This window comes from Pseudorca crassidens, chromosome 19, assembly GCF_039906515.1.
Source record: "Pseudorca crassidens isolate mPseCra1 chromosome 19, mPseCra1.hap1, whole genome shotgun sequence".
In the NCBI taxonomy this organism is placed as follows: Eukaryota; Metazoa; Chordata; class Mammalia; order Artiodactyla; family Delphinidae; genus Pseudorca; species Pseudorca crassidens.
In genome coordinates, this window is record NC_090314.1 from 41,575,809 (window position 1) to 41,600,919 (window position 25,111).

At 53.2% G+C, this 25,111-nt stretch overlaps 1 protein-coding gene and 1 long non-coding RNA gene across 4 annotated transcripts in view; one reads left to right on the top strand and one right to left on the bottom strand.

Moving 5' to 3' along the window:
* On the top strand, window positions 1-25,028 carry HOXB3 (homeobox B3). Its single transcript, XM_067717601.1, has 4 exons — window positions 1-47; window positions 18,157-18,244; window positions 21,226-21,822; window positions 22,683-25,028. The coding sequence occupies exons 3-4, from the start codon at window positions 21,375-21,377 to the stop codon at window positions 23,513-23,515; spliced, it is 1,281 nt and encodes a 426-aa protein (XP_067573702.1). The 5' UTR covers window positions 1-47; window positions 18,157-18,244; window positions 21,226-21,374; the 3' UTR covers window positions 23,516-25,028.
* Window positions 22,766-25,111, bottom strand: part of LOC137213134 (uncharacterized) — a 5,986-nt gene continuing 3,640 nt past the window's right edge. The window contains exons 3-5 of one of the 3 annotated variants that reach the window (XR_010937797.1): window positions 23,924-23,981; window positions 23,459-23,509; window positions 22,766-22,891 (exon numbers count right to left, since the gene is read on the bottom strand). This is a non-coding gene — a long non-coding RNA (uncharacterized lncRNA). Of the gene's footprint in view, window positions 22,921-23,368; window positions 23,510-23,923; window positions 23,982-25,111 lie in introns of those variants that run through there. The other 2 variants (XR_010937796.1, XR_010937795.1) reach the window with 2 other exon arrangements.

A 25,111-nucleotide genomic window follows, 5' to 3' on the forward strand; every position in this document is an offset into this window, starting at 1 on the left:
GAATGGGATCCGCGGAGTTCAGGCGAGAGGAGGCGAGAGGCTCAAAGGTAACAAAGCCCCCGCCTGGGCTGGCTTTTTTTTTTTTTTTTAATCGTTTTATGAGCTCTTTTTACTAGGGAAAGAAGAAACACTCTCTCGCCTCCTTCTTTTTCTTTTTCAACTATCTTTGCGGGGTTTTTATGGTGGACGGTTGGTCAGGTTTGATGCCTTTTATGATGACAGATGCTTGGGTCAGGGACTGACACCTGGAGAGTGTTTGAATTGATTGGGACTGAGGTGTTAGGCACCAGAAAAACCCCAGAAAAGGTTGTTTATGAGGCAGCTCAGAAGCGCTTTCTGGTTTTAGAAAATGCAGGAGGGCCTTGGGAGCCCCAGCGTGTGTGTGTGTGTGTGTGTGTGTGTGTGTGTGTGTGTGTGTGTGTGTGTGTGTGTGTGTGTAGCGAGGTGAGGTGCACATGTGGCCCATGGGTTCCGTGACTCTGCTTGTCTACACTGGGGGCTGGTGTCCTACAGGTCTGTTTACCAGTGAGCAGTTGTCACTGCCACCTCCTGGAAAAATGGAATGCCCCAACCTCAGAGCGGGGTATAGGTGGATGTCTTCAGTTTTTCTTTTTGTGTCTAGGTTGGGATTCTAGACAAATATTTGCAACTCTCTGGAGCAGGAAACTGTTCTGTTCACAGGCAAGGTTCGTTGATGCCGGAATCTTCCTCTTCTTCCACTCGGCTCCCTTCCTTCTTCCTGGAGGCTCAGAGTTTAGTTTGGTTTCCTTTTGCTCTCTTGGTCTGGGGGCTCTGTTCTCCCCTCTGGGGCCCCGCTTCTGAAGGTGAGGGAGCCGGTGAGCTCTGCCTCAGACCAGAATGTGCTGGCCTTTTTTCCCTGGGGCTCACTGAGGCTTTGGAAGTAGGAGGCTGGCAGGAGAGAGAGTTCATGGAGAGGCCACGTTTTCTAGGCGATTAGCTCAGTATTAGAACCACAAAATGACCTCGGAAGCCCCTTGACCTCTCTGAGACTGGACATTGTGTTGGCTCTTGCCTCCTGCCCAGAAGGGAAAGTCACACCTCCACAGGGAGGGGTCCTTGGGCTGTTGTATGTCCCATCTTCTCCACCCCCCACCAGCCCCCACAACCCCTTCTTTGCTATCTTGAAATTGCTGGATTGTTTTTCTGTTACTGTCCATTGGGGAGAAAAGGAACAAAAAAATTTTTTAGCTCGTGTCGGGGAGGGAAGTAGGGTGCTGGTCTCTCTCTGTGCAGAGCTCCTTCCCTCAGGCAGACTCACCCTGCCATCCATGTCCAGTTCATCCCTCCCTCTTTCCTGTTTTGTTGGAGGGAGCTGAGGGAAGAAAGACAAAGGGAGGCAGATATGAGAGATCCAGGGGCTTCAGAGGGCTAGGGAGACAAACCCCTGGGTCCTAAGGAGACACAGGGCCCCCATTGTGGTTACTGTCTCTCGAGGTCTGTTATCCAAATCCACAAAATCTTAACCCATTTTCTGAAGTCCCGTTGTTTAGGAAGCTATTTCTATAATCACTCTCACCCCTTCCCCACTCCCCAATCCCACCCCAGCTACTCACAGAGCCCAAGGAGTACCTCCCCACCAGAGGAGCAAGAGAGATGGGACAAGGGTCAGTGCAGGCTGTTCTGACCATCGCCAGGGACAGCTGTGCCATGTTAACCAAAGTTTCCAGCAACTTTCGAGAGATGTGCGGAGGATTTGCTAAGAAGTGAACTCTGAACACAGAGCCTTTTCAAATCTATATTCTACTTGCTGTATCTTAAAAATCTACACCAGCAGCCATCCTCTTAGGAGGGGAGAGAGACAAAGAGAGAGACAGATAGACACACAGACAGACAGACTCCAGCTGGGAAGAAGGAAGTGTTCCCTTGAGTTAAGACTAGGAGAGAAAGAAACTTGCTGGGATGTATGTGGGGTGTTGGTTTGCGTTTTGTAAATTGTCTCCTATGTCTTGGGGACTGTCTCAGGCAAGAAATAACTGGTGTTGGTTGGTATCCTCTCCTTTGTCCCTGGGAGGTTTAATAAATGCAAGAGCTGGAGGCCTTGGTAAGAAAAGAGAGCGAGCAGAAAGGCAAGCTGGACTGCTCCTGGGATGAAAATATTTGGGGCGATGTACACCCATAACACATAAGGGCAGATAACCAGTTGTGAGCCCTCTATAGGCTCAGGTGATAAAGATCTGGTCACCTGAGTCTTTACAACCTGCTTTCTGCAATGTGAGGATTAGAGGTCCACCAAAGGGAAAGAGGAGGAAAACAATGGAAAGAGAAGGTTGGGGTTCCTTTGAGGGTTTCAGCCCCACAGGTGGGAACTGAGGGACCTTCCCCCTCCCTCACTCCCAGACCCCAACCTCTGCAGAGCTGAGTGCTACGGGCACGCTCCCCAGCCCCTTGGGCTCACCTTCTACGATTCTAGCGGCCACCTCTATCCTCCGAATCTTTGGACCTCTCTTCCTCCAGTTCCTGGGCCCTCACCACCCTCGCTCCTACTTGCACCGGTCTGGGCGGAGTAGGGCTGCCGGGTCCTGCCAGAGCCTGTCGCCGCCGGGGCAGCCCCAGCGCCCGTGGTGGGTCTCCCTGGGAAGCGGCGGTCCGGGAGCGGGGGGGTCTGGTTGGAAAGCGGAGTTGGGAAGTTTCCCAGCGTGAGTTGAGCGCTGACGGATTTGTGATCGGCCATAAAACAGGCACGTTCAGATTCGTAAATCAATCTCGCCTTTCTCACAGTGTAAACGTTCGCTTTATCGGCAGCAAGAAAGCACTCTGCTCACGCCCGGGCGCTTGTTTATTTGAACATGGACATTCCCAGGATCCGAAGAGTGTGGGCATTTTAATAGAACCTGCCCGGCGTGCCTTCGTGTCACTGGCTTTTCTTTTGCTCATCCTTAAAAATAATTTCTCCGTTTCAGAGATTGCTGTCTTCCCATGCTCCAGCATATTCTCTCTCCTCTTTTCTCTCCCCCACCCCCTCACTCCCCACGCCCTAGTATTTTTCTTTTAGACTTTAGTGGACTGCTTTTCTTTGGGGGACCAGTTTTAATGGATTTCTGGCCAGGACCATGCGGGGAGTTGCCCTCATGGGAGCCAGGCGCGGGGCTGAATTCAATACCAGCCTGGGTTTTGTATCTGCACAATCAAAGCCGACCACCCCCCTACAGAGCCCAGGCCCGCCGGCGCCCCCACCCGAGGGCTGGGAGAGGGATTCCGAAGGGACCAGGCCGGCCCAGTGCCCGAGGCAGGGGCTGCGCTGCCACTACCCGCTGGACCGGACACCACCCGGGGGTGGCGGTTTCTTTGGGGGTGGTCAGGGCACCTGGGTCCTCAACCTTCTCCCCATCCAGTTGCTTTTGGTTCAGACCCCTCCAAACAAACCGCTGACGGCCCCTGGGCCCCATGCCCCCCTCCCCAAAACACGTCTGTTCTTCCCAGTCCACCAGCCGCTGCCGCTGCCCCAGAGCTGCTGAAGATAAGGCTGGGAGTGTGAGCGAGGGGCTCCTTCAGGAATGTCTTCCCTGCTTCCCTTTGCAACCCCATCCCGCACCGTGGCCAAATACTCCGGTTCTGGGATTCTGGTCGTAACTGGTCTGCTTCTTCTGGCGCCAAGCTGTATGTGAAGGTTTGGGGGCATGTTTTATTTTGTTTTGTTTTGTTTTGTTCATATCTGAGATGAAGAATTCTGCGTACATTTCTCTCTCTAGGCCAAGGGACTGGATTTCTCCTATCATCACCAGTGTTTTAACACTTTAATATGCAATCCCCCCATCTTTTTCCTATTGATCTGTCTCCATTGTCTGCTGCTTGGAAGCAAGGGGTACTAACACCTGGGAAATGGGGACAGGGCTGTCAGGCCAACTTCAAAGCCTCTTTCTTCCCTTTCCCTCTCCTCCCCTCCAGTTCAAATCTCCAGCTGTCTTCACTGGTGTGTTGGGGGGTGGGGAGGGGTGAGACAGGATGGGTACAGAGAGACTGAGTGTACATAGGTACAGAGAGACTGAGTGTCCACTTCTTTTGTGTAGGAAACTTAGTCCAGGTCTTTTGTCTCTAGAGCATATTCTCAGTCAGTCAGTAGACTTCGGTTCCCTATAATAGTAACAACACAACGAAAACAAGTCCCCCTTGTGGTTACTCTCAACTCTGGAAGCTCCCGAGTCATCTCTTCACCCTGTCCCTTTTCTGCCCTTTCAAAAGGTACCACAAAAGATCTTTTTAAAAAGAGAATTAAAGCCAGAAGCCCCATTCTTTACACATATACAATCTGGACTTATGAAATGCTTCTTTTGAAGCTGGTCTCTTTAGAAATTTTGTTGGTTATTTAAGGAAGAGGGGGAGTGGGTCCCACTAAAATACCCTAGGAGTGAGGGAGAGAATAGAGTTGGGGGATGCAGAGAGAGGAACTGGTTGCTGAGAAATGCAGGGGCTTGGAGAAGGACTCTGCGCCCATCCCACCCCACCCCCCAGAAGCCCCTGCAGACTATTTCTGCACCTCCACGAACTAAGCAGAGCAGGAGGAGAAGGGAGAGAGGAGAGGTGGGCTGTGGGTAAGTGTGTGTTCTGGGGGGGCTGGTTAGGGAATGCAGATACAGCAGATACAGATGTGAATGTGGGAGAGAGAACTAGCTACTATTCCATTTGTGGGTTGGGGGGAACCTATTTTGCAGGAAAATTTCTCCTCCTGAAGGGGAAGGTCATAGTGGTCCTTTGAGCCTGAAATCGAAAGACCCCCTTCCCCCTCCTGGTCACGTGATTCATTAAATAATTAATGCCGAGGTTGCAGAATAGATATGTATTCGTCAGGAAAATCGCAGGCTCGGTCTCCCTGTTTCTGACGTGCAATTCAACTGTCCTTTGAAAAACAAGCCTGTACCCCGAGAAAAAAAAGAGAGAGGGGGAGAGAGAGGGAGAGAGAGAAAAAGAGAGGGAGGCAGCAATAAAACAGCCCCGCAGCCGGAGCCACACCGCGGGCTGGGGTATTGTAAGTAGAAGGGATTTCTCACTACCTACCGCGTCTTATATGTCCATGTAAATTTATTGTTTGTTATTAATGTTATTGTCGTAGAATATGACAAATAGCCATCTTCATTTCCTGCCATTTCTCTTCACATGGTCCTCTGTGTGTTTATACCCATTGAGGCATTGCATAGAGATTTTAGGAATATTCCTCTTCTCTATCTCTCTCCCTCTCCCTCTCCTCCAACCTTTTTCTTGATTTATAGCAATATGGGTGTCAGCTTCTCGGCCGGCATGCCAGCCATTGTGTGTGTGTGTGTGTGTGTGCGTGCGCGCGCCTATGCGCGCGCGCATCTGCGTGTGTTTGTGAGTGAGTTGTGTTGTTTATGGCCATGTCTTCGATAAATCATTTCTCACAGAAAATGATATGGAAGCTGGGCTATTTCTGTGGCCGGGAAAGAGTCACTCTCGGAGGCACTTCCTCTCTCTCTGCTCTGTTCCCAGAAGTTGGTTATTTCAGACGATTTTCAGTAATATATCAGCAGTTAATATGAAAGCTCTATAGCTGGAGGTCTTAAATTGCAGTATCTGTGATTATCAGTTAAGGTGAGATCTGTATAAATTTGGTAAACCAGAAATGCCTCATTGGCATATAAACCCAGTCAAAGACCACGATCTAATATAAAAATTATGTTTGTGAGCCTGATAGAGCCAACATTCCTGCAGCAGCAGACAGAGCTTCATTTTTCAGCGGTTCCCCTCCAGGAGTCTGGTTGCTCTGACGCCGGCTGGGGGTAAAGAACCCAACTCTGAAGGCAGAAGGAACCTGGGGGCAAGAGAGGTGGAGGCAGGGGAAAAAATTACTGAAGTTGAAGGCAAAGATTTTTGTAGTCGAGGGGGACCAAGTGGATCCTTTGCAACTGGAGGGGGCTGGAGGGACTCAGTTATAGTATTAAAGCTTAACCTGTAGGACTGATGTATTGAATATATGACAGGGAGCTGAGGGTGGGGAAGGAGCTACCCAAACTGGGGGAGACAATGGAGGCAGAGGCTGAAGGGCAGGGAGGGAAGCTGAAAGCTCTGGCTTCCCACCCTCCTGTCTAACAAAACAAGGAAGTGAATTCACACCCCGGTAGCCTTCCTTCGACCTCCTGAAACAAAGAAAGTTTCCTCAGCAGTGAGGGACTATATGTGTCTGGGGCTAAAGGAGGGAGTTCTCCTCTAAGTTGTTCTAGAAAAGAAATGTTCCAGGAATCAGGTGGTCTCAGAAAGTTGGAGAGTGTTTCAGGACATGGGGTGTGTTCCTCTCACTAAACCTCCATCCAAAAAGGGAGCAAATGGGGTACAGATTGGGAGGGGGAGAGCTGGTAACTTTCCCCTCTGATTTCATATGGAGGTCTCAGTACCTCCCCAGTAGGGAAGGGTCTGCTGGTAGAGAGCAAAGCCAGAGGCGGCTTTTGGGGATATTATGCGCTGCGCCCCGAAGTTGTTATGGATGAGGGACAGAGCCTTTGCCAAGTTCAGTCGGGGCTGCTAGCTTCTCCGTCCCTGGTTGGAGCCTGGCCAACTGACTTTATAGCCACTATTATCTGTGATACTTAACTCTGCCTGCTAGTGTAAACCTTTGAGCAGGAAAATTAGTGATGCCGCGCCCAGGTGTTAATTATTCATGGCATCAGCTGCGTCCTGGAGTGGTGGCTTAGGCCCCAGTGCTGGCGTCCAGGAGCTCACTCCCACGCTCTGCTCCAAGTGGGCGCTGAGCCCTCTTCTTGTTAACAGGCAGCTTTTAGGGTGGGTGGTAGGTGAGGCCTCCTAATTTGGGAGTCTGGGTTGAAAAGGGTTTAGGGAGAAAGAGAAGGAAAAGTCCAAGACCCTAGGCTGGGATGGGTGGGGACATTACGTGGCCTCGCTAAAAGGGCCTGGGGAGAGTCTGGATTCAGGGGCAGCTTTGACAGGGCTGGAGCTCACGGGGCAGGTGGGCAGGGTCAGAGGAGGCAGCAGAGAGACCTGAGGGATAGTGGGCTCCATACCCTTCAGGCCCCCCATCCTTGGGTGGTGAAGAATACCATACACACTCAGAGTGGGAAGCAAGGATTTCCTTCTCCCTCACCTGGAAAGTGAAGGGGGGTAAATGTGGAGAGGGTGAGTTCACCCCCAATCCAGTGCTCCAGAATGTAGGCCAAAGTCTTAGAATGCCGGAGAGAGGGGGAAGGATTAACTCTTCCTCGGAGAGGAAAAGGGACATGAAGGGTGGAATGGTGGGTGTTAGTAGCTTCTGAATTCAACCTGTTTTGGAGGATGGGGAATAGCAGGAGAAGGCTGAAGGATGTGCTCCTTGGGACAGGCCGGAGCCAGTGGGGAGAGCTGGGAGCCAATCTCACAGGCCCCGGCCCCTGTGATTCCAACTCCTTCCCCCTTCTCCGTCTCCCCTCCTTCTGCTGCCTCTGCCTGTGACGTGGAGGCCTGGTCTCCCCGCTTTTCCTCTCCGTTCTCTCAGCCCGGTCAGGTCTTTGTCTCTTCTGGCCCTCCGGATACCCCCTCCTCTTCCCTTTCCCCAACTCACACTCAGACTCTGCCCAGGAGACAAAAGCAGAGAAACCATCCCTCTCCACCATTATCTTTTAGTCAATCGCTGGCCCCTTGCTAAACTTCCCTGTGTGAGGCCTGATGCCCTCCATCCAGGCATATAGGCCTACCCTTCAAATCAGCAAGTTTGTTGTTTTTTTAAAAAATATATGCATTTGGTTCATTTAGCTACGAATCACCCTGCTTCTTACCAGTTCTGCACACACACGCACCCCATTTGCTTTTCTGCTGTGCAGGAGATGGGATAGAATGTATTTGATGAAAGGGGCTTTAGGAAAGCCGCTGACTCTGTCTTCTCCCCAGACACTGCTGGTGTCCACTTTCTGTATATAATTATAGTGTTTATCCCCATGCCTTTAAGAAACTGGGCTGTTAATGCTTTAATGAGCACAGGAGTTAGATAGAAAGATGAGGAGAGAGAGGTTGAAGTAAAAAGAGAGGGCCCAGAGAGAGAGCAAGCAGCAGGATCCTTTTCTGAGGTGGGAAGTCAAGGCAGAGGCCAAGGAAAGGATGACAGAGAGAATGGAGACAAAGGCCACTCAGAGAGGCAGGGAGGCTGTCCTGGCAGAAGACATCCCACAACTTGGATGGGTACGCAAACACACTCACAAAACCAGAGTTAAGTGAGAAGGGAGGTGGAAAGGAAACCACTCACTTTGCCCCCTTCTTTGTAGAAGAAGATGTCTCCACGGCAGAGGACGGGTTCCCCACCCTCGCCAAAAGGACAGGGTTCTGAGGCCAAGGGCTCCACACTGCTCAGAGGGGCAGCCTAATAAGTGAGGCCAGAAGTGACTTCCGGAGACAATCCTAAGTCCTTAGCAAGGCACAATTCAAATTCACTTAAGACAAAGAAGCAGAGTGTGAGAAGACAAAGGGACTGTGAGAAAGGGACAGAGACCACAGAGAAGGTTAGAAAAGGCAGAGAGAGAGAGAGAAAGGGAAAGGAAAGGAAGGGAAGGGAAAAGAGAAGAGAGAAAAACAAATAGAGACAGAAATGCAGAGAAAGACCCATCCCCTTGGAGGGGGGGGCGGGCGGGCACAGACTGAGGAGAGGGCTCTAGGGTCTGGAAGTTCCTCCAGACTCTGTGCTTTCTTACCAGCAGCTGCCCAAAGCCGAGGCCATCCCAGAAACAAGGGGACTAGAGTAGGCCCTGGGGGTGCTAAATCAGGTGTGAGGCAGCTGGGGCAGGAACTGAAGTGTCTGGAATGGCCAAGATGTCTTGGGCACTTCAAACTCCTCTTCCACCACCATCTTCAGTAACTTAAAGGTTGGAATCTCCCAAAACTGAATCCCTGGGGTGGGGTGGGGTTGGGTGGGTGGGCTGGTGGTTGGTGTCGGTCTCTCACACCCAGACCCAGGGAATCCTTCCTTGGCCTCTCTGCTGCTCCTGGGTTTGGTCTCTTCTTTCCCTCTTCGGGGACAGGGAGAAGAAGTTGATCTTCCAGCAGCCTGAGAACTTTCCCTTTCACCTCCAATCCGCATCTCCTCTCTTGAACCCCACCCCCACCCCCGTCTGAACAAACGGATGCTACCCTCGCTTATCTCCTCCCTCCCCGATCTTTCTGGAAAGAAAAGAGAAAGTTCCCACCAGCCTAAGCAGCTTTAGACAACTCCAGGGAAAATGGAAAACGCAAACCTTTCTCGCCTCTCCAATTCTCCCATCACCCCCTGGCCGCCGCTGGGCTCCCTCCATCGCGCCCCCCATCCTCCTGTCCCGTCCTGCCCACAACGCTCTCCCTTCCCCTCCCTCCTCCGCCGAGCCGGACATATGGAACCCATTTCGCCGGTGACATTGAAAAGCCGCTGCGCGCCCGCCTTCCGCCATGGCGCCCCCGGCTCCCCGCGCCTCGCCTCGCGGTGCCCCCGGCAGACGCGGCTCCTCCCGCCCGGCCGCTCGGCCCGCTCGCGCAGCGAAACCGCGACCCAGCTCCAAGCCGGGCCCGTCCGCCTCCCGCAGCCCCACGCGGGCCGGCCGCGCGCCGCTTCGAGGGCCGAACAAAGCGGCGGCGGCGGCGGCGGCGGAGGAGGAGGACTGGGGGCGCGCTTCCGGGCCTCTCCCCGCGCCGGCCAGTGGGACTGAGATGCGGCCGGCCGCCCAGCCCCCGCTGGCGCCCCGGGATCCGGGCCCGGCCGGCCCCCCGCCGCTGCCCGCGCCCTAGCGGAGCCGCACAGGTAGGTGTCGGTGCCGAGCGGGCGCCGGGCCGGGCTCCGGGTGGAGAGCGGGGGGTGCCTGAAACCCCCGCCCCCGGGTCGGGAAGGAGGAGGATCGCAACACTGGAAGACAGAGATGGGGGCGAGTTAAAGAGGCGGTGCGGGCGGAGGGTGCGGGGAGGTGTGGAGGAATGTGGGGTGTGGACAGGACCCGGTTAGGGCCTGGGGAGCGCTCTCGCTAAGGAAGGGCTGCAGACGGTTGGAGGCTGCAGACGGTTTTCCGCTGGAGTTGGGAGCTTGGGGTTGTGCAGCAAATGTGAGGGGTATCTGCTGGGGTGGGGGCTGGCTGGGCCCTGCTCCCGCAGTCCAGTCGCCACCTATGGCCAGAACCTAATAGCACCTCGCGGGTTATTTGAAGCTGAAACTACAAGGGGTTGCGCTGAGGCCGGGTGTTAAACTGAGAAGGTAGGAGAGGGGGTGATTTATGGCTTCAGAGAAGATGTGTTTACTCCCTGCCTGCTCTGGAAACCAAAAACCAAAGAGAGCAGAGGCGGGAGAAGCCTCTCTCCTTGGAGTGGAAGGCAATGCCAGGTTGATTCGCTGGGATTTATTTTCCCAGATGTGGGGAGATGGTGGGAACTGTCCCTTTGCCGGGACAGAATGTGAGGTATAAGGAGAGTGTGAAAGCACACACACGTAGATGTGTTTTGTGTATTGTGTGAGTGCACATTGTGTTCGGGTTGGGGTTTGTTGGGTACAGCATCGCTTTACAAGTGAGCACACAGGGAGCCCGAGGGGGGACTCGGTGTTCTCAGGTCTTGGTACCCTGGCAAGGGGTAGCTCTGGACACGCTTTGCCGCCTTGTGCCCTCGCCATGGAGTAGTGCTCCTTCAGCCTGTGCTTTCTTTCCTCCCACAGCCACGCGCAACAGCGCCCACCCGGCCTGGTCCCTGGCCCCTGCGTGCCATCTGCCCATGCTGCCCGATACTCACTTTGAACGTTTAACTTTGCCATGGGAGACTGAGGAATTAGTGAGCACAGCTGGGTGGGGAGGAGGAGGAGGAGGAGGAGGAGAAGAAGGGGAGGAGGGGAGGGAGGAGGGGAAGGGAGGGGAGGGAGGAGGGGAGGGGAGGGGAGGGAGGAGGGGAGGGGAGGGGGGAGGGGAGGGAGGAGGGGAGGGGAGGGAGGAGGGGAGGGGAGGGAGGAGGGGAGGGGAGGGAGGAGAGGGGAGGGGAGGGGAGGGAGGGGAGGGAGGGGAGGGGAGGGGAGGGAGGGGAGGGAGGGGAGGGGGAGGAAGGGGAGGGGGAGGGGAGGAGGGGAGGGGAGGGGGAGGGGGGAGGGGGGAGGGGAGGGGGGAGGGGGGAGGGGGGAGGGGAGGGGGAGGGGAGAAAAAGGCCTGCAGTGGTAGGGGATGTTGGTTTGAGGCTGGCTTGGGTTCCACCAGTACTGCTCAAACTCCCCCAAAGTCTCTGTTTGGGAGGGGATGGGTGAGCACAAAGGGGAACAGAGCAAAGGAGCCATGCACGATGATGGAGGTGGGGAGAAAAATATTTTGACCCCCAGATAGTTATTTCCGCAGGCCAACTGGTGGCTCTTGCATTTCTGTCCAGACGCCCGGCTTTGCCTGGAAATTGTTTTGCATTAAATTTTCTCAGCGGCAGAATTATCTTTCCTCGCCTCCAGCTAAACTTGCATTTTTCCACCAGACACTTGGGCCCCGCACCAATGAAATCTGAGAGGAAGCGGCTGGGCCCTAAGTGGCTGTAATTTAATTGATTTTATCATAAATCATCAACTTGATGAAGAACCCGAGGTTTCAGTGAAGTAAATTGATATTAATGGGAGTTTCTTGAAATGCAAACTCCCTGAATTGTTGGGGCATCTTGAGCAGGGGAGGTAGATTACATGTGTCCCAAGAGCAGAGAGCCTGGACCTGGAGCCCAGCACAGCTTTAGGGGGTCGGGAAAGCAAGCTGTGAGGGGCAGCTGCAGGCAGACCAATTTCTGTAGGGGAGAAGGCAGAGAATGGAACTTTGTTGGGGAAGGAGCAGAGTCTGATTCCATGAACCCTGCTGGCAGTCTTGGGAATGCTGGTCTCCCAGTTGAGGGAGGCAGTTGGGGAAGCTGGTAGGTGTGTGGGCAGTGTTGGGGGTTGGTCGGGTGAGAAGGCCAGGCTGGTACAATGGGTGCATTGATTCCTGGTTAAAAATTGTCAGCTTTAAGCCTTCCTCTTCTAATTACACAAATTAATTATTTACTGCTCAGGTTGCTGTGTCCAAAAATAGCACTTTTGATTTGAAGAATAACCCACCCCTGACACAGAAGAGCAGTAAAAACCAGTGCACCAGCCTCTGAGGGGACAAGGAGGACCAGGAGTGTGGCTGGTACTCAGTTGTGAGGGTGTAAGCATTGAACTCCCGAGAGGAAATAGTCTGCCTTTGGCCAAGATGGTGCCCATTATTGTCTGAACTCAGTTTATTACTGCTTATTGTCACACTTTTACATCAGTACACAGAGAACCACAAACTGTCAGCCCAAAAAATGGACCTTGGAAGATCATTTAGCCCAAGCCCTCCCCTCCACACAGGATCTGGCTTTACAGAAGGGGACAAGTGAGGCCCAATGAATTCTCTGCTTCAGAGCACACAGCCAATCTGGACCACCTAGAATCCAAGCCTCCTGACTTCCAAGCCTATCCCAAGTATGACTTTAGACAAACCACTTCCTGGCTCTGGACCTCAGTTTCTCTATCGTTGACAATGGCAGGGTTGGACAGGACACTCCCTGAGTTCTTTCCAGTTCTGACCTTGAGTAACTCTCTAGTGCTTGGGAGCAGCTCCCTTTTGTGTCCTGGAGTTCTGTGGGCATCTGAGTATAGGTCACTGCATGCATATTTGCAATATACAGGGAGTTTGCATATGCCCAGAGCAGTGCATGGTTACTCAGACTGGCTCTAAGAAATCCACTGCAATCTGGACCATTCCTCCTCCTGAAGGTGTCCTTATTCTCAGCAGAGGAGAAGCCCAGGCCTAGAGCAGTGGAGATGGAAGGCAGTGGGAGGGGCTGGCTGGGTGGGTTGGGCCGGGATTGGCATTTGGAGGGGGTGCTAAGGAAGGAGGGGCTCAGCCTCTCAGAGCAAGGCACTTTCCCCGCCAGGCATGGGAGCTGAGGCTGGAGTTGTTGGCAGTATAGCCCAGGGACTGATTTGTGGTTTCAGAATTTAGATTCTATGACAGCAGGCCAGCACCACCACTACTTCCAGCCTGATCCTGATCCCTGGGCCTTTGGGTCCCCTCTTCTTGGGAGAGGACACACGCAGGCTACCACAGCACTATACCAGGTCTCCTCCCAGGGCAGCCAGGACAGAAAGCCTGCAAGGTGGATGACCCCTGTCCTATTCTTGCTCTTATTTTCCATCTCTTCTCCTAACTGGGAAAAAATAAAATAAGATTCAAAAGAGATGGGGGCTTCTCAGAAGTTGCATGGTTGTGAGAAGGGAGATTTCTTGTAGGATCAGGGATATGAGGAGGCCAGCAGAGGAGGAGAGGCTTCCAGGTTGCCTTGGGAAGTGTGGTCAAGGATATGAATTCTGGTGGAGGAAGTTGGAAGAGATAAGAAACAAATTCATCTTCGGGGTTCTGGAAATCAGAGTCTCTGGCCAGATAATCCATTTCTTAGAGCCTCACCCCAAACCCTACTTGAGAGAGAGAGAAAGAAAAAACCAAAAGGGCCGGCAGGCCCAGATTCTGGCCCTATCCCATTCTGACTTTTTATATTCGGAGGCAATTTGGAAGGCCTTCTGCTGATTGGTCATTAATCCGGTGAGTTATTGTCTGCTAAACAGAGGTCACTGGGAGAGACATCCAATCTGTCAGGAGAGACCTGCGCAGTCCCTCGCAGCGGGCTGCGTCCTGTTCCTCTCTTGTCTGCTTCTCTGTTCCTTCCCTAGCAAACCCCACCCCCACCCCCACTCCTACCCCTCCCCAAGCTGTCCAAGATTCTCCCCTCTCCTTCTTGCCTTCTCCACTCTGCCCACCTTTGTCTCGACATCCGCCCGGGGTGGGGTTTGCCAGGGCAGGACAGAGCTTCTAGATGCGGCGGGACCCCCAATTCAGTCGGGCTCATTCCCATCCAGGCGCCGCCAGCTCCCAACTCCCGACTTGGCCTTAAGCACCATCAGCCCCTGGCACGGCCTCCTTGGTCACCGAGCAGACTTTGCAAACCCTCGTGGCTGCCCTGTTTTGTCCTGCCTCCTTTTCGCGCTCCCACGCCTGGTGTGAGGGGAGAGTGCAGCTCGGATTTTTCTTCTCCAATCTTAGCGGCCGTTTTCTTCTTTCAATCTCAGCTTCTACTGAGCCGGGTCTACACGGGCCTCCGCCCAGGCGCGGAATCTTCTCGTTTCCTCAGCCCCTTTGTTCCCTCCCGCTCGGGCATCTTAGAGAGGTGGGAGTTGGGGATCCAAATACCAAGAGCGATTTGCAGTAGCAATTCCCATTTTACAACACCCAGCTTGGAAATCTTTATTAATATTTAAAAGCGGTGGAGATTCGGGTGTGTGTGTGTGAACTTTTCACGACTCTGCCGCGGCCACAAAGTTGGGCAGTGAAGCTGAAGAGTGTGGGACCGGGAACCCAGACAGGACCAGAAAGAAAGAGATCGCTAAAAGCCTTGCCGCCACCCCCTCCCCGACTCCCAGGTCCCGGCTTCTCAGGGAGCCCAGCGGGCCAGGCGAATTTGGGGCTTGCTGAGCTGGGGGCTTGGGGGAGGGGGGAATCCTTGGTCATCCCAAAGGCTGATATCAGAAATCGATTTTAAGGGAGCCAGCCAGTTTGTGCTTAGTGAGAGGAGAATTTTCGTTTGCTCTTTGATGGTTTTTTGGGGGAGAGACATGATCCCCCAAGGCCTTGAAGGATGGGCACCCAGTGATCCCTCAAGGGGGTTTTAAGGGCCCGTCCCCTGGTACTGGGTACAGATTAGGAGTGGGGGAGGGGAGTGCGGGAGCGAGTGGTCCAGCTCTGGGGAAACTGAATCTGAGAGGAAAGAATGTCTATGAAGGGGGACATTTTCTCTGATTTTTGCCTTTATTATTAATTTCTGCCCTTATTAGATTACAGTAAGTTATCTGTGTCTTAATCTTTCTCTCAATTTTTCTTTTTCATTTTCTCTCCCTCTCTGTCTTTCACACATGGTAAGGTGCTCAAGTTTCCTTCCTTGAATCCAGGAAGAGATCGTTCCCTCTCCTCTCTCTAGTCTGTGCCTAAATCATGACTTCACTGTCAGGGGTGATAAATCCCTCTCTCCTCCTTTTTCCAGACCTCAAAGTCTTCCCTCAGACCCCTCTGGTGTTTCCCACCCCAAGGTCCCTGCCCAGGCTCCTTACTGCCCCTGCCCTATCCCCTGAAGTTTGGAAGGTCCCTAGCCTGCAGCAACACCGCAAACAAAATGGGTGTCCTGGGGCTGCCAGTTCTACCATCCACCCGCCACCTTCCCAGCCCCAAACAGGGGCAATTGGCCAGCCAGAAATCTCCGAGAAAGGGATAAAAAAGGCAGGAAAGAAACCGAACGGGGATCTAATTGCGTCGCAAGCATTTCGAATGGGCTCTGCTCTCAGAATTCCTTAAGAAGCCCCCACCCCATTTCCTACCACATTTGGGGGTATGTGTGCTCTGAAAATCTTCTCCAGGTTAGCTCTCTTGCTCCCAGCCCTCCTTTTTGCTCCTGCCCCACTGCACCCCACCTCCTTGTGTAGCCAGAGGGGACCACATGAGTTGAAGCTCCGAGTGGGGAGGCGTCCACTGCTGTCTCTGGAAAAGTCCTCTCCCCTCAGCTCAGCTTCAGGCCGATCCTCCTGCAGGCCCGCAGCTAGTTGTGTGCCCCCTGGGCTCTCTTTATTCCTTGGGGCAAAGCTGTGCAGTCCCACAAGTGAACAGGTCCTCCTCTTCTCTTAATTTCACGATGACCTTCTCTAGCTAGTGGTAGAAACAGCTGGGAGAGTTGGAGGGTCTGAGGTACACTCTTGACTTTTTAATTTGGGGAGGAAAAGACCCAAAGGTGCTGTTCTCTAAAAGCCTCTAGAAGCCGCCATGGGCGAGTCCCTGACCCACCAGGCCCAAAGCTACATAAGGTCCAATCCAGCAGGTCTCTAACCAGGGTCCAGAGATCTCAGGACAGATTCTTTGTAGCCCTGACTGCTTTCTCTGAGGGTCCTGGCTTAAGCACCAGAACTGGGTCTGGCTTGGGCATTTTCTTTCCTTGATACTATTAATAAATACAGAAAATGGCTTCCACCTTCCGTCTTCACCTCCCCACCACACTTCCCTCAGCCACCAACTCTCTAGGCAGGCGGCAGGATCCTCAGGACATCACAGTGGGAGACTCTTCATGCAGTTCCTTGCTAGAGGGTAGAGAGGCCATGGGTCCCCCCCTCCACCCCCATTCAGCAGGGCCCCAGGAAGCTGGCTGCTGCAGCCCACGAAGCCTGATTTAGTGGGCCTGAAAGAAGTGGGGGCCGGAGGGAGCCAGGGACCACCCCCTACGAGAGTAGGAGAGTAGATAGTAGGACCCTTTCTCAGCCCAAAGAAAAGCCTGTGAGTGGGGAGCTATGGGGTGTGAGGGAAGCTTTGCCAGACACAGCCACCCTCTCCTGGAGGGGAGACAATAGCTGGAAACCATCTCTCACCTTTGTTCTCCCAGTCCCTTCTCTCCTGGTGCATCCAGATGGGAGAAGGCAAAAGCCAAGGATTCTAACCAGGATGTCACAAGGTAGTGGCTGGCTCTGTCTACGGAGAAGTTAAGAGAACAAGTTTTCCAAGCTGCCTTTGTAGAATAGAGAGACTGTCGGCCTTCTATTTTATCCTCTAAGCCCGAGTCAGCAGTTCGGCAGAGTTGCAGACACTCCTGCTTTTGGAAAAGTCCTGGTGCTCTTTTTGTCTTTTTCCTCCTCCAGGAACGGCTCTTCCCCACCCCCACCCCAAATCTGCAGACACCTACATTCTTGCCTCCTGTCTTCCTCCTACAGGCCTCCTCGCCTTTTCCTGCCCTTGTAAAACACACTCGAAGAAAAGTTGAGCTTTTGTAGTCTTCCTCACCTGTTCCAAGAGTCCTAAATCTTGTAGAGCTAAGAGAAATTAACAGGTTTGTTCTGAATAATAATAATATAAATAACTATCCTCCATCTCTTCTGCCAGTGCATTTAAAATTAAGCCATTTTGCGGGTTCTTCTCATCTTCTTAGAAGTACAAATGCCCTTATCACCTCTTAGCCCCTTCTGCCCTTCCAGAGGTGAGAATCTCAACAGAAACTTCTTCATGCAGTTCTTACAGCCTCTCTATTGGCAGCCGTGTCTGGAACTCAAGCTAAACACAAGGTCCTCCTTTTGTCACCCTCTCCTCAACCCCCCTCCCCCTACAAGATGGTCTGGATTTTTAAAATAATCACTCACCGCTTGTTGTCTGCTCTCAAATTGGGGGGGGGTCTGTTAAAAAGAAAAGAGAGGTCTGGCTCCCCACCCCCCCCTACAGGTTGGAAACTGGGCCAGGAGATTTGCCGGGAGAGAGGAGGAATAGAGAGGGTGTGGGGGAGAGAAGAAACAGAGACTGGGAGACTATGGGAGACTCGGAAGGAGGGAGACAGAGCCAGAGGGCCAGAGACGCAGCCACCAGTCCCGCAAGAGTGAAACTACTTTAAAAAAAAAAAAAAAAGTCCCAGTGTTCCCACTGCGAATGAATGCAGAGGGGCACCCAGGAAACGCCCCCCCCCAGGGCCTCCCAAGCTACTTCTCCAATTAGAGGAAGGGTTTACTAGTGGTGCTGGGGGGAGCTGTGAACTCCACGGGCTTTGCCTTATCTTTGCGCTCCTCTTCCTCCCCCGCCAAAATCTGAATTTAAAAATTTACCTGTTCTTAAAAAACGAAAACAAAACTCAAAACCTCTACCTCCTTTCCTTTCTCACTCTTTTTTTTTTTAAATTGGGGGGGGGTTCAAAATGTTCCCCCTCTCCCATCACCACCATCACCTTCCTTCCTTATCAGGCATCTAAGCTTGCTAAAGGGGGAGAGGTGGGGGTGTGTGTGAGCTTGTGTGTGTGTGAGTGAGTGAGTGTGTGAGTGTGTGTGTCTGTGTGGTTTTTTTCCCTGTGCAAAAGCAGAGGCCATTGTTACAGAGAGTAGGGCGTACCAGTCTTATAGGGCAACCACACTGTGGCGGCTTGGCCGTGCCGGAGCCCGGAGCTGGATTCTCAGCGAGCTGAGCCGCCCGAGCACCTTTTGGTCTTCTTCTATTTTTTTCCCGCTCCCCCACCCCCTCCCTCCTGCGCACCCCCGCTCCTAAGCCGAGTGAATTGAAGCGGACGCCGCGCGGCTCCTCCGGCCGGTCTGCCCCTCAGACTCCCCAGCCGGGGTGGCTATTGGGGAGGGGGGCGACGCCGCTTTAAACAGTGGTCTTTTTTTCCTTTGCCTTCAAGGAGGGGAGATTTCTCGCCTGCCGCTCGCGCTGGGGCTCGATGTGAATATATATTATGTCTGCCTGTTCTCCCCTCATCGGTGGCTAAGGTAAGCTGGACTGAAATAGGCTATCAGTTTGTGAATGGCGGAGAGTATGTCTCAATGATTTATGGCCCATATGACTCCAATCTCGGTTCAAGAAGAGTTCACAAGCTTTAAGCTTCCTTCCACGCAGCGACTCTCTCTCTCTCTCTCTCTCTCTCTCTGTCTCTCTCCCTCTCCCTCTCTCCCTCTCCCTCTCTCTCTCCCTCTCTCTCTCTCCCTCCCTCCCTCCCTCTTTCTCTCCCTCTCTCTCTCTCTCACTCCCTCCCTCCCTCTCTCCCTCTCCCTCTCTCTCTCTCCCTCTCTCTTCCTGCTTCTCTCCTTTTCTCTTCTCTTTTCTTTAAGCAGTCAGATCAGGGCTGAATTTTTGCCCCGCTGCTAAGAAGAGCCTCATCTTTTTCTCTTTTCCTTTTTTGTTGTTTTATTTTTCTTCCTTTTTTTTTTTTTTTTTAAGTCCTGGAAGGTGGCCTATCCCCTCTCCCAGGGCTTCCCAGCTATTGTTACTCTCCCAGGATTTCGGGGGTGTGCCTGGAAAGGTGGGTTTCTTGGGGTGGCTCACCGCCCTTCTTCAGCGAGACCCTGGGGGGAAGCCGGGAGCCACGTCTCCTTCCCTCCCTCCCTTTCTCCCGAGAAGCCATATGGAGCCTGGATTTTTCCAACATGGAGGCAAGGGAAATAGACATGTTTGGCTTGGTAGAGCTGCTCCCCACCCCCCCTTTTCCTGGATCCCCAGATCTCGGATCCCCTCGGCACCTTTCCCTCTTTTCACTGTCCCATCAGCCAGGCCTCTGCGCCCTCCAGCCGAGTGTGGCCTGGCAAAGTCCCGGTGCGGAGTTGCTAAGATGCCTTTTAATTCGGTTACCTCCAGCGCCCAAACTTGCTGCTGCCCTAGGGCTCGGCCCTCGGCCGGCTGTGCTTGGAACCTGCCGCTGCTAACCGTTTCCGTGTCCTGAACGCTTTCTCTTCGCCTCCTTGGGACAACATAGCTCATCGCCAGCCACCGCGGCAGCAGCAGCCGAGACAGCCCGGCGGCGGCAGCCAGGGGCTAACTCGGTCCGCAAACCTTCCCGGCCCTTTCTCGCCGCCAGCGGAGTCTCCATTCTTTCCTATCACGTCGCTGGCTTCTTGCTTCCCACACTCTCCTGGCCTCGGTCCTGCGATGGTTTGCGAGTTTATTGCAGGGGGAGCGACAGGAATTTCAGCCCCAGGCGTCTAGTCAAATTATTGTTTTATCATCATCATCATCATCATCATTACTGCTGTAACAATCATTTAGACTAAATAAAGCCAGGGCCCAGCCAGCCAACCCCCTCCAACAGTTTTATTTCATTCTCCTATCTATTAATAACAAACTCAACTGATGCCTGTTAATTAATTCCCCCTTCAGCCAGGGCTGCTCCGAAGCTAATTTTGGTTAAATCATCAGAGGCTAATGGTAATAATAATAAAGGGATTGGGTCAGCCTGGTCAATTGAACTCCAGTTCTCCTCCCTGGAAGGACCTGCTGCTTTGCAGACCCATGCGTGTTTCCCAGAAACAAATTCTTCCCAGAACCCAATCAGAACTCAGGGCTACCCGGCTCCCTTTTGAGTATAAATCTGTGCCATTAAGAAGGGGGTTTATGTGTGGGGGGGATTTCCTTCACCTGCACTCCTTTTTTGTTTTATTTTCCTATTTTTAGTTTTCTTTGGAGTTGACCAGCTGGGCTGAATGAGATTTAAGTAGTCCAAACTCATATGTCAGAAGAGAGGGTCAGTCTGAAGATTTTATGAAAAGTGATGGTGAGGGGTTGGTAAGATAGATGGGGGGATGCAGTCAGAAGTTTCAGAAGAAATACACAAGATCCTGTGACAGCTTGAACCTTTATTTTTCCAGCACACTTTTAAAAGCCTGCATTAAAATAATCATTTTTTTTTTGGCCTCAGAGAACTTCAGTAAACAGGGGCACCCAGTTTCCAACCCAGAGGATAATATTGTTCACGTTGCTTTGTTTACTTCCTTTTTTCCTAGGGAAAAAATTTTCTGTTTTAGAAAGCACTTTCCCATCTCTCAGGAGAAGTCCAGCAGTTATCCAATTTCTTTCTTCTTTTCTTCTTTAGAAAAATCAAAGGAAACAGACTGTCAAGAAAAGGGTGGGGAAAAAATTAAGCCTGATGAAAAAAAAAACAGAGGGTGGGGGGAGACCTGGGCCAAATGGTCACAGCACCAACCAGCCCCGCCAGGAAAACAATCCTGTTCCATTTGGGGGCCCCATGGGGGCTGCTGGCTGTGGGGTCCCAGACTTGGCTAGAAAAGACTCAGACTGGAGGTGTTGGTACCTGCAGCAAGGCCATGGAGGAGGCTCAGTGCCACTGGCTCTGCAGGTTAAAAATCTTCAGGAAGTTTCTAGGTTAGGCTGCAGTCTTCGTGAGGTGGGAGGGGAAGGAGAGTATCCCTCACACCAGAAGGTTCCCTGCTCAACTTGCTTCTCCCTCCTGCCTCTTTCAGAGATACTCAGTTTTTTCTCCAGGCTAGACCCTGGATGAAAGGAACCTAGATGGAGGCAGAGGCAGGAGGCCTCTCAGCTCAGAGGACGGTGTTGATGATGCTTTTATTTTGGAGTCTGCAACCCCCCCCACACACACACCTATCCCAGATTGGGGGGGTGGTGTAGAAGGAGGGAAGAGGAGAGGTCAGGGGCTAGTGTTCAGGCAGGAGAGAAGCAATGTCCCTTGCAATAGTAAGATTCTATATCTAGGCAGTCCCCAAAGGAGTAGAGTCCTTATTTTTTGAGTGGAAATGAAAACTGGTAGCTTTTTCTTTTAAAATTAAAGCGTTGCAATAAGAAAAATCCATTTCAGGTCAAGGAAGTGGCCTCAGCATCTGCTGTGAAGATGTTGGGTGGGGGAGTAGAAAAACCCTATTGATGTCAGTTCCCTTTTCAGTTCCTAAGATGGATTCGAGCCCCAGTCCTCTTCTCCCCCTGTGTCTCTTCTCTCACCCCGCAGGTCAACCGCTACGAACAGACCCCGGGAGGAGGGGGGCGGAAAGGGGAGGGGGGTCCGACGAGCCACGTGACCCCAGGGGTGCCAATGTCCGGTCGTGAGGGTATCAAGCCCTTGCAAGTTGCCACCCACCGCCCGGGCCTCGCCCAGCGATGCAGAAAGCCACCTACTACGACAACGCTGCGGCCGCACTCTTCGGAGGCTACTCCTCGTACCCTGGCAGCAATGGCTTCGGCTACGACGGTCCCCCTCAACCCCCCTTCCAGGCCGCCACGCACCTGGAGGGTGACTACCAGCGCTCAGCGTGCTCGCTGCAGTCCCTGGGCAACGCCGCCCCGCACGCCAAGAGCAAGGAGCTCAACGGCAGCTGCATGAGGCCCGGCCTGGCCCCCGAGCCCCTGCCCGCCCCGCCCGGCTCACCCCCGCCCAGCGCTGCACCTACCAGTACCACTAGCAACAGCAGTAACGGGGGTGGCCCCAGCAAAAGCGGCCCCCCCAAGTGCGGTCCCGGCTCCAACTCCACCCTCACCAAACAGATATTCCCCTGGATGAAAGAGTCGAGGCAAACGTCCAAGCTGAAAAACATCTCCCCTGGCACAGGTACCGGCTCTCTGGCTTCCTCGTCGTCAGCGTTTGTCCAGGCCAGGAATGTCACTGTTATTCTAGCACCCAGCCCCTAGGCGCCCAGGCGGCGGCCTGGGAACAATATCAGGTGGCGGCGTTAGCGGCGCATTTCCCCGTACCCCCCACCACCTGATGACCCCTGACCCCGCCAACACCCTCTCCCTCCAGCCCCCTCCACCTGAGCTTCTGAGAGGTCCAGAAGTCCAGGTGCTCGGCCTCAGCCGTTCGCAAGGCCGCAGAGTCAGACGCTGCCAGTAGACGCAGAGTCGTCAACGATTGATTATTATTAAGGATGATTACTGTGGGCATTAATCACTCGCTTGGGCGGCCCGGGGTCCCGGCCTCCAGGCACTACAGCCTCTTCGCCCCACATTTCCGCGCCCTGCCCAGAATGTCCAGACTCCCCCCCCCCCCCGGGATTCTCCTCAGGCACCTGCCGGGTCCACAGGACCGGGCGGGGTGGGGGTGGGGGTGGGAGGAGTGTCTTCCACACCTGGAACTGGGAATAAGGGGGAGGAAGTGTGCGCGAGAAAATCCAGGCCTAAATAAATGGCCATGCGGCTCTGTCTGCGTGACATGATCAAATTTTCATAAGCTGGGGCAGCGAGAGGCGAACAGGTCTCTTAATAAATGCCACTATTATAGAGTGTCCGCTAATGCGACGGGCGGGTGGGGGGGCAGTGGAGAGGAGGCGGCGGGGACGCGAAGGGGAGGGCGGCGGGCGCTCCGAGTCCAGGCCTGGATTTATTAAGAAACGATGCATTCAATTTCGGCGTGTTCAGTAATTATCTTTTATTTCATTTTCTCCCCTTCCCACCCCTCCCCCTCGGATCCAGCAGAGGGCTGCGGCGGCGGCGGCGGCGGCGGCGGAGGCAGTGGCGGTGGCGGGGGCGGCGGCGGGGGAGGGGACAAGAGCCCCCCGGGTTCGGCGGCGTCCAAACGGGCGCGGACGGCGTACACTAGCGCGCAGCTGGTGGAGCTGGAGAAGGAGTTCCACTTCAACCGCTACCTGTGCCGGCCGCGCCGCGTGGAGATGGCCAACCTGCTGAACCTCAGCGAGCGGCAAATCAAGATCTGGTTCCAGAACAGGCGCATGAAGTACAAGAAGGACCAGAAGGCCAAGGGCCTGGCCTCGTCTTCGGGGGGCCCCTCCCCCGCTGGCAGCCCCCCGCAGCCCATGCAGTCCACGGCCGGCTTCATGAACGCCTTGCATTCCATGACCCCCAGCTACGAGAGCCCGTCCCCGCCCGCCTTCGGCAAAGCCCACCAGAATGCCTATGCGCTGCCCTCCAACTACCAGCCCCCCCTCAAAGGCTGCGGCGCCCCTCAGAAGTACCCCCCGACCCCGGCGCCCGATTATGAGCCTCATGTCCTCCAAGCCAACGGGGGCGCCTACGGGACGCCCACCATGCAGGGCAGCCCGGTGTACGTGGGCGGGGGCGGCTACGCGGATCCGCTGCCGCCCTCTGCCGGCCCCTCCCTCTACGGCCTCAACCACCTTTCCCACCACCCCTCGGGGAACCTGGACTACAACGGGGCGCTTCCTATGGCCCCCAGCCAGCATCACGGACCCTGCGACCCCCACCCCACCTACACAGACCTCTCTTCTCACCATGCGCCTCCTCCTCAGGGTAGAATCCAAGAAGCGCCCAAGTTAACACACCTGTGATGGAAGAGGGAGGGCTGAGGGGCAGGTCCTGGGGTGGGGGAGACCCAGGAAGGGCGGGGGCTGTGGAGTTCTGCGGGACAGCCTGGAGGTCTGAAAAGAGAGGCAGGGAGGTGGCAGCCAGGCTTCCCGGGAAGAAAGGGCGTGGAGTTCCTTCCCATTCTCCTGGCCTGAGAAGTTGCTTTTTTAAGTCCTGCAGCTCTTGTTAAGTCCGCCTGCCCACCCATTGGAAAGGAATCTACAGCAGATTGGAGATGACCCTATCAATCCTAGGCCTCCAGCAATACCCAGTTGGAATTTCACCCTCGAGAGTGGGGTAGAGAAAGAGGAGATAGGGAAACAACGCAGAGAAGCACATTTTAAAAAACAGACAAGATGGCTAGGCCATCACCAGCCAACCAACCAACTTACCTTACATCTATGTGGGTAATTCCCCCAAATCTTGATTTTTTTTTTCCTGGCAATTCTCCTTTTTTAAAAAAAAAATTAAAACACATTTCAAAACCAAGGGCACAAAGCACGTACCCCTCCCACTTCCCTGAATCCTCAAATTTCTGTCAATCGATTTGAGGTTGATTGGGCACTCCCTCCATTTCTAGTCCCACACTTTTCCTGCTCTAGGACATTAATATCTATACCCCGCCCCCATCAATTACAGTCTACAGAGGGCTCAGGGATGGTGAGAGATCCTGAAAGTCAGAGCTGTCTATATTATAAATATATATATATATATATTTTCTTTTATGGCAAAGCTGGGAGGTGAGGGCAGGCAAGTTGTCAGGACTGAAGGTTTGCCCATTCTGCTGCTTCGCATCTCAGCTCCAGGTCCATCCCCCTCTCTCCACAGAAAGCAGTCGGTGACACGAGGTTCTACACTTTTCTTTTCTTCCGTTGCTCTCTTGACTTAACGTGAAAACAGGGTATATTTTAACAAACTGTCTGTCCCAGGCGGGGTCTGCAGCTGGGCCTGTGTGCCTTGCTCAACCGGGACAGGACACTTTTGTTGCACTTAGAGTTTACATTTTAATGGATATAAAAACAACTGTGAGAGATGCCTGGGCCTGCAGGAGTCCAGCATTGCTCAAAAAGTGTGTGTTCTAGTGAACATTTTCATATATATTTATTGGTTATAGCCTGTTAAAATATTTTCCTTTTTTGTATTATTTATCCCCCTACATTATGTATTTATATGAGGAAAAAGGAAAAAATTGTACTTTTTTTTAGTATTTACTTGTTATAAAGGATGTTGTGTTCCCTGTCATGTAAAACCAGCTATTTTAGTTATATTGTACTCTAGAAAAGAGCTGTAGATTTATGTTAAACTCGTACTTATGAGCAATTGTAATTAGTTCTAAAAGGCATGAACTCAGCTCCTAATTGTCACTGTATAGTCCTGAATTTGTAGAATTAGAGTTAATTCCCTCTTGGAACTTTCTTTGTTCTTCTGTAGTTACTTTTTTCCTTACTTAAAAGGGTTGTCTGTCAAACAATTCTTGAATAAACTTTCTGTTATCAATTTTATCTTGTCCTGGTGGTCCAATTTAGATAGCAGAGCAGCAGGCTGCTGACTGCCAGATTTCCCCCAAGGGAAGAATGGTG